At 44.5% G+C, this 16,078-nt stretch overlaps 1 protein-coding gene across 1 annotated transcript; it reads right to left on the bottom strand.

Moving 5' to 3' along the window:
* Nucleotides 1-1,758: 1,758 nt before the first annotated feature.
* Nucleotides 1,759-5,285, bottom strand: LOC123036162 (retinoic acid-induced protein 3-like). The gene is made up of 3 exons (XM_044455179.1): nucleotides 4,373-5,285; nucleotides 2,481-2,548; nucleotides 1,759-1,845 (listed from the first exon to the last, which is right to left on the bottom strand). Exons 1-3 carry the CDS (start codon nucleotides 5,283-5,285, stop codon nucleotides 1,759-1,761), a joined length of 1,068 nt encoding a protein of 355 aa, XP_044311114.1.
* Between the last annotated feature and the right edge of the window lie 10,793 nt (nucleotides 5,286-16,078).

Genomic DNA, 16,078 nt, shown 5'->3' with positions numbered 1-16,078 from the left:
CCTTCTGGAAAAGAGGGTTCGTCTTCTCTTGGCTACCCTCTTCCCCACCAGCTGCCTTTGAGAAACTATAAGGAAGGATTTTAGTCCAACCTGTCAAAGAGGCCCATCTTTGAAGAACACCTTTTGAGGAGCTGTGAACTGGGAACAAACTTTTGCTACGCAGAGAATATCCTCTGTGCTTTCAGTCTATTCACATTCACTTTGATAGAAAATAAATTTGCCTTTAAAAATGGGAGGAGTAGAAAAATTCAGTGACATTCTCCTGGATAGAGTACTTACAGTAGTTACAAGATGGCTGAGGCTTGCTTGTTTGTTTACAACCACCTTTTCTATTGAACAATCCTCTCTCCAATGATTGCACCCTACCTGGGTTCCTGTTGTTGTTGTTAGTCATGAAGTCGTGTCCGACCCATCGTGACCCCATGGACAACATTCCTCCAGGCCTTCCTGTCCTTCACCATTTCAGTTAAAGCCCAGGGGAAGGCATCATGAGGAACTCCTTCCATGGGTTATTTTTAGGATTGGTTTTTTAGGATTGGAAGTACAGGCAGCCATCAAGGCTGCAGAAGAATAGAGAGCTGTGTAACAGAAAGGAGGGGAAAAACATTGCACACACAGTACACTTCAGAACAAGGTAAACTCAAAACACTACCAAAATAAATTCTGGAATGAAGAAGAAATGCAAGCCTCTTTCATGACGGAAGAAAACGTTTGGCAAATTGGAGGACAATAGGGATAGTCCGAGATAATAAGGCATAAATGAGGACGCTCCAGATTTGAAGTCATTTCTGGAGTCAGTATTGCACCAAAAAGTTTGCCACCAGCAGCCGGAAAAAGTGGCAGGGAAGGATGGTGGAATCTGTTGTGGACACATTAATATGGTCCTCATTGAGAAACCCCTGGCTGAGTTTTGACTGGGCACAGCACCACATATGGAAGTGGAGGAGCAGAAGTGGGTGAGCGGCTGCCATTCGACCCCCATCTCTTCCTGGGTTCACTCATTCTGCAACTTTGCTCAATACATGTCTGTGGCTGGTGCCCTGCCTTTGGAGAGTGCCATCAAATCCTGCCTGTTCATTGGATGCGCACTGTTTTTGGCGTCAAGGAGTGAGTTTTGGAGTGGAGATTCTGGAAAGGAAGCAAGATTGCCTTGTGGTTATCCAGGTGAAAGCAAAGCAAAACAACAACAGCAGCGGCAGCAAAACACCACCAAAAACTACCCTGTTGACTATCACACAATTTAAAGCAAATATAAATGGATGATCATGTCAGAAGGCTAGACAGAAAATCACAGTAGAAGCAAAGCAGTCATTGTACCTGAAGGATGAATGGCAAGCAGGTGAGGGACATCGTGGGATGCACTCCCAGGAGGCCCCTCCCCAAGGCAGGCCTACCTCCCAGCTCATCAGAAAACACCGTCTTCCTGGGGCTTTGTCCAGCCTGCAGTGGGCTGCTGCTGCCTGGTGTTCCCAGCACCTCAAAATGGCAGCTCTGTCTAGCTTTGCTCACCATCACCTTTCCCATCAGGAGAGGAAAGGGCTAAGGGATGCTGGCTCACGGGGCTCAACCTTCTCCTTCCCAGTCCCCACTGTGCTTTCCTTGAGTTGGGAGATTCCTTGCCCTTGCAGTACCCTCAGAGCACATTCCATAGCAGAAAAATCTATATCCACGCTCCCTGAATGCACATCTGTATTCAACCCAAGATTGAACTAAAGCAATAGTTTTAGCCCAGTGTGGGGGGATCTTTGCCCTACAGTTTCAACTTTTGCCAAACACCATCCCTTGTGGTTCCACGCAAAGGAACCAGCCTGTCCCACTGCCCCTGCTCAGTTCTGACCAGAGCCTCTGAAAGGACAGGAGACAGAAGGAAATCCACGAGGGTCTGTCTCTTCCGGAGCCCTCTTTGAGGGCCTAGGGCCCCTCTCTTCCTGCCTGTTGTCCTTGAGATGTGCTGGACTACAGCTCCCATCACACCTAGACTGCATGGCCCATGGGTGGCTGGGAATGATGGTGGTTGCAATCCAAGACATCTGGGGGACACCATGAGTCCTTCCTTGTCTACGGGAAGAAAGGTAGTTGCTGTTGGATGGTGCTGTAGGGAATATTCTCCCCTTCTTCCCAAACAGCATGAATCAGGGAAGTGGGAAGTTGGCAGGATCCTGGAGAATGAGGGGGGCACCAATGTCAGGGAGGAGGTTTCAGGCTACTGTTTATGGGCTTCCCAAGGTTTCTCTCAAGAACAGCCATAAAGAACAGCCAGCCCTTCTTCCTTCGAATTTATTTCCTTCAACAGCTTCCCCAGCCAGAAAAGGGATTACAGAGAGCTGTACTTCATGGGTTTAGCTTCGGACTCTAAGAGTTCTCACCTCTGTTTAATGCCTGCTCTGGACTCAACTCCATAATTTTAGTCCAAAGGAATACGTGACACTGTTAGGAGACTGTGCTTGCCCCATCATTCCAGTGAAACGGGGGAAATTTACCTTGGGCTGGAAGTCATTCCTGTCTGTGGGGAGCAAAACATCTTCCTCAGTTCCTTCATTATCTGGGGCTAACAAGAAAGGGGAGGAATAAGAGAGGAATTATTGGCACAGGACTGACAGCAACAGCCAGGCTGCAGTTTCCTTCAGCCCAAATGTGTCTGTTGGAAGATTGTGTTATAATTAGGCAGCAATGTCCAAATGGGAAGGTGGGTTCCTCATGATAAGGCCTTTGCTACCCCACCTCTGCCCTGCCTCATTTGTAGAAGCCTCAATATTGTTTGCTTCTACTCATGGCTCTCCTGTATTTTCTTACTGCTTTTTCTGTCCTTTTCCCTCAACGGAGAAAAAGAACAGCAACACAGTGCTCTCTATTTTGAAGTACTGGAAGCCCACCATCAGAAAGTATCCGGGGAGATCAAGCTTTTTTTTTAACAGTATCTGCTACCCTATTGGCTTATAAGCCCAGTTCTAGCTGCTGTTTTTGGTCTTGAATCGTGACTGATCGGAAAGACTGCTTATATCTCTCTGTAGATGAGCACCTGAGGCCTGTTCTCTGGTCCAGCAGCAGGGGCTGTTAAGTTGGTGGGTAGGAAGGAGCTGCTTGGTCAGAGGTGGTCCTACAGCTTTGCCCCCCCCCACCCCCCGGTGGTATGTGAAGCTTGATCACTGACTTTACAAGCCAACACACCTGAAGACACATGCATTCAATCTGCATTTGATGCTGAAATCCTTAGGTGGCAGTGGTGGTGTGCATGCACACACACAATTGTAATCTGTAGGTTCATGGTTTTATAATGGTTTTTAAAGATTGCACAACCACATATTGGGGATTACATGAGTGAACTGGCTGGAGCTGGGGGTCAGACTAGATGGCCCGGGAGACCCCTTCTGACTTGCTCTGTTTCTACATTTCTATAATATAATGTACCTTGTGAGGGCAGTGGCCCTTAAAGGCAGATTTAAAAGCTAAACCGACAGACAGACAGACAGACAGACACTAGGTTTGCAATATGACTGTTGCTACAAAGCTGAAGTTGCCAGTGTAACTGGCCTGGTAACATAGCTTTCTGGATAACATAGGGGGTATGGCTCAGATAGGTATTCCATGGCAGTATCCACCATGGCAGTAAAGGAGGGAGGCCCTTGTATGGGAAACAGCAGGATCTGGCTACCCATAAGGGACCAAAAAGGGTACACTTCTAGGCTCAGGATGGAACCAACTCCTGAATCCCAGACACAGTATTTCTGAACACAATGGCTTCAATGCATACTCCTTGTGCATTTTAGCATTTGTGGAATGCTCCTTTGCTGAAGGAGCATCCTTTGCTGTGCAAGAAGGCATCTGCCAGAGTGATGTTCACCCCTGAAAGAAGTGGGATGACGTGCAATTTTCCCTTTGAGGTGGAAGTGCTCTGCCTGACATCGGGTGACTCGTCTCAAGACAAAAACCCCATCGTGTATGGTTTGACTTTTACCAATGGAATACTGAGGATATTTTGAACATATTTTCCTTCTGAATGGCCCTTTATGAGAGTTAAATAATTGGCATTTTTCCTCATTCTACCTCAGTTTTCTCATATCAATAAGAGATTTATTTTTACTCATTTGATTCCAGGAGAAAATCTGAAATGAACATTCACATTTTTAGACACTCAAATAGGCACATCAGTTGCCCTCCTCATTTTGAAAATCAAAACAGCTCTAAAGAGAGAGCAAGACTAAGTAAGTCACACTGTATTTCCATTGAACTTACTAGACAAGACTAACTTAGGTCTCCTTGAGTTCAATGAAACTAAGAACAAGCTTGCCTGAATACAACCTATAGTGATATTCCTCTTGCATTTTCATATGTAAAACCCATATGGCATCATAATCAGAACTGCTACACATACCTTGAGAAACTGCTGCTTCAAAGCTCTGCTGTGAGACTGTGGACTTGCAAATGCTTTTCTCTGGAGGGTAGTTCCTTGGTTCACAGGGGGTAGCAAGTAAGCAGATCTCAGGCACTGCATATGTCATCAGGAAAACCCATCCATTTAGCACCAAAGCAATGCCAAGCAGGGGGTCGTCCCACTTACTTTCTGTCCCACCATCAGGCACACCACTCAGAAGTAGCATACTGATCCATGCAGCCCAGATGGCTATGGAGAAGAGAAGGGTGAGAAAGATGTGTACTCCATGCCTCTTCCAGCCTCTGAACGGTCCACAGAAGGAGAACATGGAGATCATGAAGGTGAGGGCCATTAAGACCAGCACATAGGTCAGGAGCAGGATGAAGTCCTTGTTGCGTTGCTCTCTCCCCATCCTGACCAAGTCTATGCCATGTCTTTCTGCTGTGAGGATGATGTACTTGGCACCTATGATAACCTGAACAAAGGTCAGGCCCAAAGCATGGCCCAGCATTGATAGCTGTGAAAGGGGGGGCCTTCCTCTTACCAGCCTGGTGAGGTTGGAGGCATGCATCAGAAGGCAGGAGAAGCAGAGAGCAAAAAGGACCCCATATAAGAAGAAGCGGGTAGGGCCGGTCTTTGAATTGAGCCTGATGATGAATGCAAATGTGAGGCCAAGGATGCCCAGGGTACCCAGGATGAACAGGAACTGAATGGGAGCCATATTTTTCTTGTTTTTGTCTTTGATCATAAAAGCAAGTATGAAGAACGCCAGGAGGAGGACCAGTGAGGCCAGGATGCCTGCAGCAGCCACCGTCTCCAGACCGATGCCCCAGGCTTCGCAGATGTCACAGAGGAAGTGATAATCAGGGTCGATGTTGCCACAGCCCGGGGGTGGTGCCATGGTGGTGGTCATGATGACAATGATGCCGCTGCCCTAACTGGGGGAGCAACTTCAGGGAAAACAAAGAACAGTGATAGAAAAGCCTCGCACATTCAGTCAGTGATCCAAAGACTGGAGTGCAGTTACTGACACTGATGTATAACACTGTTGTCAGGCAAGAAAATGAATCTTAATTTTACTGGTAGGTTAAAATTAGCATTGACATAAGGTGACTTTCAAAACGCAACTAGACTTTAAGGATGTTTTCCCACGAATTAAAAAAGGACAAAATTCCCTAGCCATTCTGCTTTGCCTTTCAGAGAGAAAAAGTCCTTCTACAGTTTGGGATGGTTGTTTCAGACAAGGGTGGTCCAAGACATTGAACAAGTGGGGAAGAGAACTCAGGTGCTGTGGACAGCAAGAACAACGGCGACGACTGTGGCACACACTGATAATCCGTCACCCTGTAATGACTCCCAAAATCTCCCTGAATCAATTGTTTCGCTGTGTCTAGTGAGAAGACTGATCCTGGTTTTGCCATGCTGCATATTCATTTTATGGAGCACCCATTTCAGTACAGAAAATCATTGTTAACACAATTTCCTTCAACTATTCACAGTTTAGAGGTAGGCTAAATTAGGTGAATGCATGTGCCATTGAAATCAATGGGTAAATTAGTTGATTGATTGGTATAGGCCTTAATATACCATTCATTATCATGGAATTCTCAGAACGGGGTACAAAAATCCTATTGATACAATATATAACATTGATATCAACTACCAATTTAAAATCAGGAATGCCCTGCCATAAAACAGCTATAGAAACAATAATTTCCAACCAGCACTGATGATAAACAACAATAAACAAAACAATACATGACAATCATTTGATAATAAATTAATTTTGACTAAAGTTTTGCTTATTCAGGAATCCAACCCCTTTTAGACTGGTATCTCTGTCAGAAATCCCTTCTAACCTAAGGTTAGTCCAGCTATTCATTGATTTAGTGGAGCCAAAGAAATGTGGCAGCATGGAGTTTGTGACATTTGTGCGAGCCATTGGCTATGGCAATTGCATAATTGAACATATCTGGTGTCAACATTGCTGAATAGGTGGATGAAAGTCATGCCTGATAGGTTGTGTTGGATCAGGAAGACCTGGATTAGACTTTCCCTTCCAGGAGGAAATGGAACAGGTGTACACAATTACACCATACATCATATTTCTATAAAATGACAAATCTTCTTCTTCTTCTTCTTCTTCTTCTTCTTCTTCTTCTTCTTCTTCAACACAAGCTAGTTATTGTTTGTTGCTTGTTCAAGCCTTCTTGCCCCCCAAACACAAATTTTTAAAACAGAAGGCAATATTGATAGAACTTTGCTTGTATACGTAATGCTTCCCCTCAGATAAAAAATGGACAAACTTCTTGCATAATACGCTTTCTAAGAATTATGAACAAAGCTCCATAATATGGGAGCTTTATAAATGGCTCATTAAAAAATGAGTAGAGACAAGCAATGCTCATCTATTCCTCCATTACTCTTTCTAGGCAAACCCTTGACCCCTGGCTCAACTTCTGTGACTTACCGTTGCTGTGTCCTGGCTGAAAAGTAAGACTCTGGCAATGGGAGAATGAGAAATTCTTGTAGCTCCCAAAAGCAAGGAGGAAAGTAACCTCAGCAGCACCTGATCTTGTCTGTCCTGTCAAATATAATGAACCTGTCTAAGTAGTGCTTTGAGGGACAAAATCTATATAAGCATGAACATTATTATTACTATTGTTATGGCTTCTTTCTTGATTAGCTGGTGATCAAGAACACACTCCCTAGGCAGCTAAAAAAAATAGGAAGGCACACCTATTCTGGTTCCACTACCGTCAACATGGTCATTGTGAGGAACTCACTGCTGGACTCACTGCTAGAAATGTCATATTTTTAGCGCATCACTCAACGGAATTACTTTTTTACATTTTTGTTTTCGCTTGCAACATTCATGTATCCACACATCTGGATCTCAGTTATGATAAGCTGAACTTATCTATAGGTATTTTGTTAAAACTTACATACATGCACACACACAAAACTATAGTGCGCTTCTACACACCTCTATTCAGAAGTAAGTCTTATGTGAAGCGATGCCCTGTAAGTGTCTGCTACTGGGAACAGTTTAGACTAATCTTCCCTAACTGCTTCCACACAACCAGATGGGTGAGTTTTACAAACTGGCAGCAGAAGGCAGTGGGGAGATTTGATTCTTTTTTGTTCTGGTTGTTGACATGGGCAGTGGCTTACACAGGTATATAAGGTAGAAGGATAAGTACACATTTTAGATAGTTAGCAAACGGTGCATGTATTTGCACATGTGTGCAGACACTGAGAGTCAAATCAATTTTCTTTACTTGTATTATTAATAAAGTTCTAGGCCATGCATCAGCCAAGGGGGCCACCATAGTACCTTACAACACAATACAAAACAAAAAATACATTGCATATGCTCCTGTCCCTCATGGCTGCTTTCAGGGAATTCTGATAGACCTAACAGAGCCCTTTTGTAAAAACAGGCAGCCAGAGTGATCAAGGCAATTTGTGTTCTGGAGCCCGGCTGAAAGCCTGATTGAAATAGAGTGAGATCATCTGTTTCATCCCAAAGGACCTGAAGCCGGTACTCCATCACTGGTTCAGCCGCTTTGGTCATGAACTGCAGACTTGACACTGCAAGTCCTTCTAACAAGGAGACTGAGGGAGGCCTACTTTAGCAAAGGTCTTACAGTGGCTTCCTTCTGGACTGATGGCATTGCTTTTTCTGTGCAGATGTGTTAACGAAAATCACAACTGAACTCAACAGCTTCCTTACACTAGCCAAGATGAGCAGTGAACAAGCAGGTACATTCAGAGTGAAGAGCAAGAAGCATCTCATCAGTATCGGTAAGTGTTCACAGCTGAAATGCATCCAAAGCAAAACTGTCACAGCAGCCTGGTGAGTCTTCTAATGGCCCCATGATTTTAATTTTCATTCAGAAAAGCTCTACTGGATGCAATTGAGCAAACACAGTGCTGTCAGGAAAGAAGACCTCTTTGCCACCATGGAGCTACACATGTTTTGACAGTAGCATCACAATTTTTCCTTCAGTTGTTCTCCAAATGCAATCTCTGCTCCTTTATTGCTCATAACTCCTCAATAAATCAGGGAGAGGCCTGAACAGCAGGAGAAGCATCTATGTTCTACTGTTTCAGCACCCTGTCTTCCCTATTCCAGAGTAGCTGGCAGACTTAGTCAAATACTCCACTATTGGAACCCTTCTGAGCATAAAACACATTGAGGTGGCAACATAAGCATTAAGCCACATCTGTTACAGAGGCCTAAGTTTGGGAACTGATTTCTAGAACTATAAACCACTAGGTCCTCAAGAGCATATTCAAGACCATTTCTGCCAGAGAACCTAAGGAGACTGTTAAGAAGCAGTAAGGTTAGTATAGTGACTTTTCTGTTATATCTGCCCAACCAGATGCTCTTCTTCAGAATCAGCTAAATTTTAGACAAGATATCTAGTAAAGGAGATACTCGTAGAAACTTAATGGAGTACAGCAGCTCCACCTCCTACCCAATGATCCTGCTTTGCTCATATTAAAAATAGTCATCTGGAAGCTACTGGGCTCCTCTGTTTCCAGTCAGGTCTTCCACACATGTGCACGTGTGTGCGCATGCTCTCTCTCTCTCTCACACACAGATCTATTTTAAAAAAAAAGAACACACATAATATACACCCATCATGCGCTACAAGGTTTGCTCTTGGTGCTTCTCACAGTCCATGTTTGGTATTTTCTGAAATTGCAGTGTTGAACTGTGATGTCACATTAACACAGTTCTGTGGCCTTTATGGAATATTTAATTGTGGCTTGGTTAAATAACTTTACATGTCAAAAAGGGATTTTAACTGTCCACTAAAGGTTGATTTAGAAAGAGCTTCTAACCAAGCTTGCCATGCGGAGGATTTAAGAATTCTTCAATCTTTGAATAAAGCAGGCAAGTTAGTAGGGCCCAGCCAGCAGGAAAACAACCTCAAAATTGACATTACTTCCCAATTTGCATAGGATTTTTGTTAGCTTCCTAGAACATGACCTATCCCAGGGCCTCTTTCATCATCTATAGTATTAGTCTTGCCAAGCTTGCATTTCATCAAAAAGGTGGTTTAAGTCTGTTTAACTAAGAGGATATTTCAATGCCTTGCTCATACTAAAAATAAGGAACAGCTTCAGATTGGTAGTAGGGAGAGGACCATTTAAAGCTTGACGGAAATCTTTAAAAGCAATTCAGGCTTTTGGCAGTACATGTGTAAGATAATATATATGCACAGAGTAGAATGAATCATTCTAGATGCTGCTAAAATCAAATAAATGTTTAGCACTGGCTGATCTTGTCAAGAGCACAGGAGAGCCTTTCCGGATTAGAAAACAAGAATTCAGCAATACCAAGTTCCATTCAGCACAACGTATTTTATTTTGGGATAAGCAGAAAGGTTATGAATGGGCTGACAAAAAATGGGTTGTCACTGGCATGAACACTCAGCCAAGATGGAGTACCTAGATGCTTAGTATTCCATCTATTTCTGTCAAGGACGCCATGGTTAGCAATGATCGCAATACAATAAATTAGGTTTTTGAACAGCTTTATAGTAGGTATTATACATCTCTGGCTACTTACAGTCCAGTTAGAACTGATGTGTTGTTAGATAGATGTACATGAAGTGCTCTTTCTGAAGAGCAAGCAGTTACACTTGATAATCCTATTGCAAAAGAGGAATTGCTGTGACTAGCGCTACCATCCAGTTACAGTCCAGCGACCCCCGAGGCAGCCTTCCAAAGCTACCATGAAAATTGATCAGCCGAGGCACAAAATCTACTCAGCTGCCCTTTACCCCAATGACTGACTGAGAATGAAAACGAGTAGAGCATCTTGCCTGCCTGGCTAGCATGTTCAGGGGGAGGGACCGACTAACCTCTTTGAACAGCAGAGTTTTACAAAACTCTGTATGGAAACGCCTTCCTAACCTGATTGGGAGAGACACAGAAGCACCACTTAAGCATGCTTCATTCCATTTCCTCAAATACTTCCCTTTCTCATTAGTTATGAAGGGCCGTTTAAGTTGATTGATGATATGCACCACGAGCCAAAGAACGAATCCTGGGAATGTACAGGAGAGGAACCAAAGGCCCCATGCTAAGCGTACTCACTGAAAAGCATGGCTGATTAATTTCGGTGCTAATTGTCCTAAATGCTCAGCAGTGCTTGATTAGCAGCTATCGCTGGTTATTAATGGGGTGCAAAGCAGGTCAGAGGGAGGGGGAGTTCCCTGGGCACACCAGCCTTGGAAAGTGTGAAGGATTGACCCTCATGTTGAGTGATGATCTCCCAAGAAACCACTGCTGGTGCAGGAAAAGACAGGTGCAGATATGGGGTGCATGGTATGGCTTCCCCAGTTCACAAGGACAACCTACAGAACCACCCCAGCAAGCATGTTTTGTAAAAGGCTTTCCGATTCTCCTTTAGCCAAAAGGCCAGATTCCATTCTGGAGAAGCTCTCAGGGGTCATATTCCAGTGGTGGGCAAAGTGGAAAGCAAAAGGGGCAGGGCCAAAGTACCCTTAGCAACCTACTCAAGCTGAAGGCTCTTGCTGATCATAGCTCTTAGGAGAGGCCTTTTAGCCTTCTAGAATGGGCAGAAAACGGCACAAGAGCTGGGAACCCACCCAATGATGGATGTAGGTGGTGGGGCTTGAGGAAGGGGGTGCCTTTCTGGGGAGCTCTGGATGGCTAGATTCATTCCACAGGCCTGGGACTTTGTCCCTGTTTTATAAGCTCTAATGGACAGATTCCACAAAAATGGGCTCTAACAGAGCCCTGTTTCCCCACCTGCTTTCCCAGTAGTTTTTGAGAACCGTGCAATACAAGGCATATCTGCCCTGTGAGCCTAAACTTGACCATTCCTTCTTTCCCAGGATGAAAGCTAAAAGTGTAAGAAGCACTCTGGGGATCATCTGAAAGGGTTTCTGCTCCAGATGCCTCCAAAACAGGGCACAGCCATCCTCCTACATGATTTACCCCCCAAAATTCAGAGGATACTGCTTTTCTGGCAAAGAAGGCCCATTTAGAGAGCATGATTTGTGTGTTTTTCTGTCAGATAAGGTGCTGGGGAGGGGGAAGGAAGGAGGCTGGACACTGAATTGGTTGAAATGCCCAGCCCTAGCTGCCACCTCCTCTCTCCGGCCCAGCAGTCCTTCTTCCTCCTCTCTGAGGCTCATCTGTAGTATCTCAGAGCTGGGCCTGAATCTTTCGCCCCCACAAACAATGTTGGAAGGCCATAGGATCGTTGCCTTATATAAGTCTGTCAAAATAGATGTGCCACCCCAAAAGCAGTATGCCAATGTAAAGCGGGGATGGGGGATGCTCTTGCACCCATGTCCTGCTTGTGGGTTTCTTCTGGGCAGCTGGATGGCCATTGTGTGGACAGAATGCTGGGCTGGATGGAACCTTGACCTGATCTAGCAGGCCTCTTCTGCTCTTAAATGGCCAGACAACCCAGTGCTACAGAAAAGGGTTGCCCTTGGCCTATGTGTGGAGCCTCTGACAATCTGTGCAGCTGAGATGTGGGTGCAAACATGAAACTGCATGGTTATGCTTATGCAGGGTGGTGACTAAGGATGTTCCCTGGTCCAGGAACACATCAATACAATCCTATTTTGCTCACCTTAATTGACAGAATTGGGATGCTAAATTGTGCATGGCCAAGCAGGGAACCGAGACACTGTATAGCTTCACATTGTATAAGCTTGTTTCATTTTTTGTTGTTTAAGTGCCATTTGTATCTGTTAGACTGGTGCTTCCTAGGGTGAGCTCTATGCTGTGCGGTACCCATTTGCCAGATGCACGTATCCATCTTAAAACAGGTGTTTGCACAATGGAGATAGTTGCTCCTCCGCTAAGGAAAATGAATTGTAGGTACTAATTAACTAGATCAAATAGCTGTACTGAGCTTCATTGTTACAATATTTTACAATTAAATCATAATCTTTACTTTTCAAAGAAAGGAGGACAAATTGTTCAGCATAAAGCCTTGTGCTAGAAACAGGGGCTCCCACCAATCGTCATCTTGTAACTGTAAGCAGTGAACATAATTTGCATTTTAATAACTTGAACATGGTAGCTGCCCAATCCTGGCAGGAGGATGCGTTGCTTGGTCACATTCTTTGGCGTGAGAGAAAGATCATTGCATGTTCACAACCTCAGATAAAAGACAAGCAGCTGCTGAGGCTGTTCTTGATCTGTTATTCCTTGCAAAAGGAAGAAAAGGTGGGATATAAATGCAATGTAACAACAACAACACTAGTAATGATATTCAGGAATATTCTGATCCCCCCCCCCCAGTAGTACATTCAGTGCATGTAATGTGATCTTTGAAGGGTACATCCACTCAAATGAATTCATTTTCCACCCAGTATTGTTCCATAACTCTAGAAGATGGAAGTGCTCCAGAAGTGTTCTACATGCTTCCACCACTTAGCTTAGCTGTGCAGGAACAGCCTTTGAATTGAAGCCTCAGGGATGAAGAATGAAGCAAACAGTAGAGCATCGTGTTTTGAGCTGCAGCCAGCCCAATGCTGTTGGTACCCACAAGCAGGAATAGAAAAGCAAAGAACCCGCTCTTATTGATACCTTGCAAGCAGTACCATTGGTTCCAAGGTACATGTAGCAATCAAGGGCCACCAGATGTTATTTAATCTTAAGGAGTCCTGAAATGCAGTGACCAACAACGTCCACATTCCCAGTGGCAAAACCCTGGCCCTTTGCCTCAGAAGTTCAGGAGCAAATGACTGGAAAGGTTAAAAGGACCCATCTAGCTTGTAAAACAGCTAAATGGGTCATTTCAAACTCTCCATATTAGTTTGTCACAAAAATTCAGTGACAAACTGCCAAGCCCCCACTGCTTGGTTACTACCAAGTTCAGTAGCACAGCAGGCTGAGTCTGGGTCATGGGAGGTGGGGGTTTAATGGGACAAGCCTAACTTCAGGTTGCCTCCCCAAAGCGGATCATCCCTGCTCTAAGTGAATGGACACCTCTAGATCTTGTAGCAATGAATTACGTAAGTGTTACTGTGTCAATACACATAGTAACCCTGCTACAGACCAGGACTTGCTTCCAAACTCCCAAACTGAATGAAGCCCTGGAACGCCTTCCTGTTTCTAGGGGACTGTACAGAGTGCAGGCTCTTGTGACAAGCATGGCCCTGCCTCCCTTCCCGGCTGGTTGTTCAGAGTGCTGATTTGTGGCAATCATGAAGTCATTCCCAAAGTTGTCTGGACTAATCTTAAGAAAATCAAGAAAAACAAGAGATTGCTGTTTGTTGTTTAAAGGTACAAACTAGCTACAAGCCTCCCTCCAAAAATGGAAACTGAGACTGGAGGTACAGATAACACAAGACAAGTTAAGGTGGGGAGAAGCAGAATTTAAATTAGAAAAATCTGTCCCAATACTAACTGGAGGAATATTTCCATGTAGCCTCAGTTACACAATGTATGAAAATACAAAACACTTCCTTTTATCCAAACCTAAGATTTGAGAATTTGCTCAGCTATAGAGCCAGTGTGGTGTAGTGGTTAGAGTGCTGGACTTAGAAGAGACAGGTTCTACTCCCCACTTGGCCAAGAACCTTACAGGGCAGCTTTGGGCCAGACACTGAATCACAGCCTGACCTACCTCATTTACGGGGTGAGGATCAATTAGTGAGGAGGATTGGGTCCTTGCAGAAAAAAGGTGGAATATAGATATAATAAATACAATAAATAGGAATGTGAACCCAAAGACACGCTTGTATCATGGAAGCACAAAGAAGCAGCATCCTTCAGATTCAGGCAGCATCACATGTGAGGTCATAATCACCCTTACCTTCCTCTTGAAACTAACAGAACAGCAAAGTCAGGGCTCACAATCTCTGGAATGCCTCCTAACCCTTAATATTAAAGTAGAAGCTGTAAGATAGACATCCTCAACCTGGATCCCCCATATTTATTTATTTATTTAGAAAATTTCTATGCCGCCCCATTCGCCGAAGCCTCGGGGTGGCTCACAAAACATCAATTAAAATATAATACACTAAAAATATAAAATGAATTAACAATATCCCACTACAGATCACTGGATGAGCAGCTTGGGGGACAATGGGGGATGTAGCCTAATTCACCTGGAAGGTCCCAGAAGGCTATCCTAACTTCCTAAAAGGGACTGCTGGGACAAAACGTATGAGCCTCCCCTCCATGCGGAATTTGAACTCATGCACCTGCTTGCTGGGAAGATGTTCATGTTTCCATTTTGGACATTGCAAAAAAGCACAAGCACCCATTCAGACAGAGCACATGTGCACACCACCATGGATTTTTAGTTTTTTCTTGGGCAATAATTTTTGACAACTAAACTATCAGTTTGTTCAACAAAATTATACGATGGAAGCAGTTACACCCTTGTAAATATAAAAAGCATGATTTTTTATAAGAATGGTGCTTAATAGTTCATCAAATCCATATTTAGATACAAAACTGTGTAGCTGTTCAGAAGTTGACAGGTTTTGGCAAAAGATGCTGGGTGTTCTCCATCTGGTTGAAATTCAAGCTCTTATTTAGATACTTCAATATATCTCAGCAATTATGTGAGGAAATGGGGATTGATACAATAAGAAATCTTCCAGGATTTAAATGCAGCAGTCAACTGTAGTTTGCACTGAGGTTCTCCATGCCTCACTTTGAGTCTCATACATCAAACAAGGGGCGGGTGCAAAATAATCTAGGTCAGGGTGGGCAACTGGGGGGCTTCAGAACTTTTGACCAACATTCCCATCATCCCTCACCATTGGCTATGCTGACTAAACCTGATGGCCAAGACATCAAGAGGGCTACAAGTTGTTAGTTCCTAATCTACAAAAACGGTCTCCATTGGAGTACAACATGGGATGAAAGAAAAAAGATAAGAGTTTGAGAATGGAGAGAGTGGCAGGGACATAAACAGAGGGAATTGGAATTGACAGAGGAGAGCAGAGGATGAAAAACATGACAGCAGTAAGGAAAAAATGAAGCAGAGAAAGGGGTGGAGAAAGAAATGTGGCAAAAACAGGGAGAGGAATGAAGGTATGCAGGGAGGAGGGCATGGACGAAGGAGCAGCCGGTGAGTAAGGGTGACTTTGTTCCATGAGCCACTGAGACAAACACCTTGATTCTCTAGATGCATTGCAAGAGAACTGGGGGCTGGAAAGGAGGGACTGGGCACAGAGATGCAGCAACACAAGGCTGCCCGAGACTCTGTGGTTGGTCTCGACAGACATCGGCACCCTCCTTGGATTATGTTAGCCCAGGACTCCTGCTCTCAAGCAGCCACTGGCTGTGAGGAGAGACTGCGATGCAGCAGTAGAATACCTGCTTGGCATGCAGAAGATCCCACTGTCAGCATCTCCAAGTAGGGCTGGAAAAGGTTCCCGTGTAGCATCTGGGAGAGACTGTTCCTCAGTGCAACCAGTACTGATCTGGACAAATGGTCTGGCTCAGGATAAGGGAGCTGCTACCGCTACCATATCCTAGTACTAAAAGCACTCACAGCAGCTGAGGACTTGCCTTTTCCCATAGGATCCCTTCTGCTCTTTGTGATCTGGCAATAAAAGTCTCTTGGCAGCCCCACATCTTTTAGATTGACGGCCACCACTGGTTTCCCCCCCATTAGCCTGCCCTCCCCTCCACCAGCCACACTTCCAGGTGTGCAGTCTGCTATGCAGTGTGGCAAGAGAG

Source organism: Varanus komodoensis, unplaced genomic scaffold, assembly GCF_004798865.1.
Source record: "Varanus komodoensis strain SLA01 unplaced genomic scaffold, ASM479886v1 scaffold8, whole genome shotgun sequence".
Lineage (NCBI taxonomy): Eukaryota > Metazoa > Chordata > Lepidosauria > Squamata > Varanidae > Varanus > Varanus komodoensis.
This window is presented reverse-complemented; position numbering and strand designations above follow the sequence as displayed.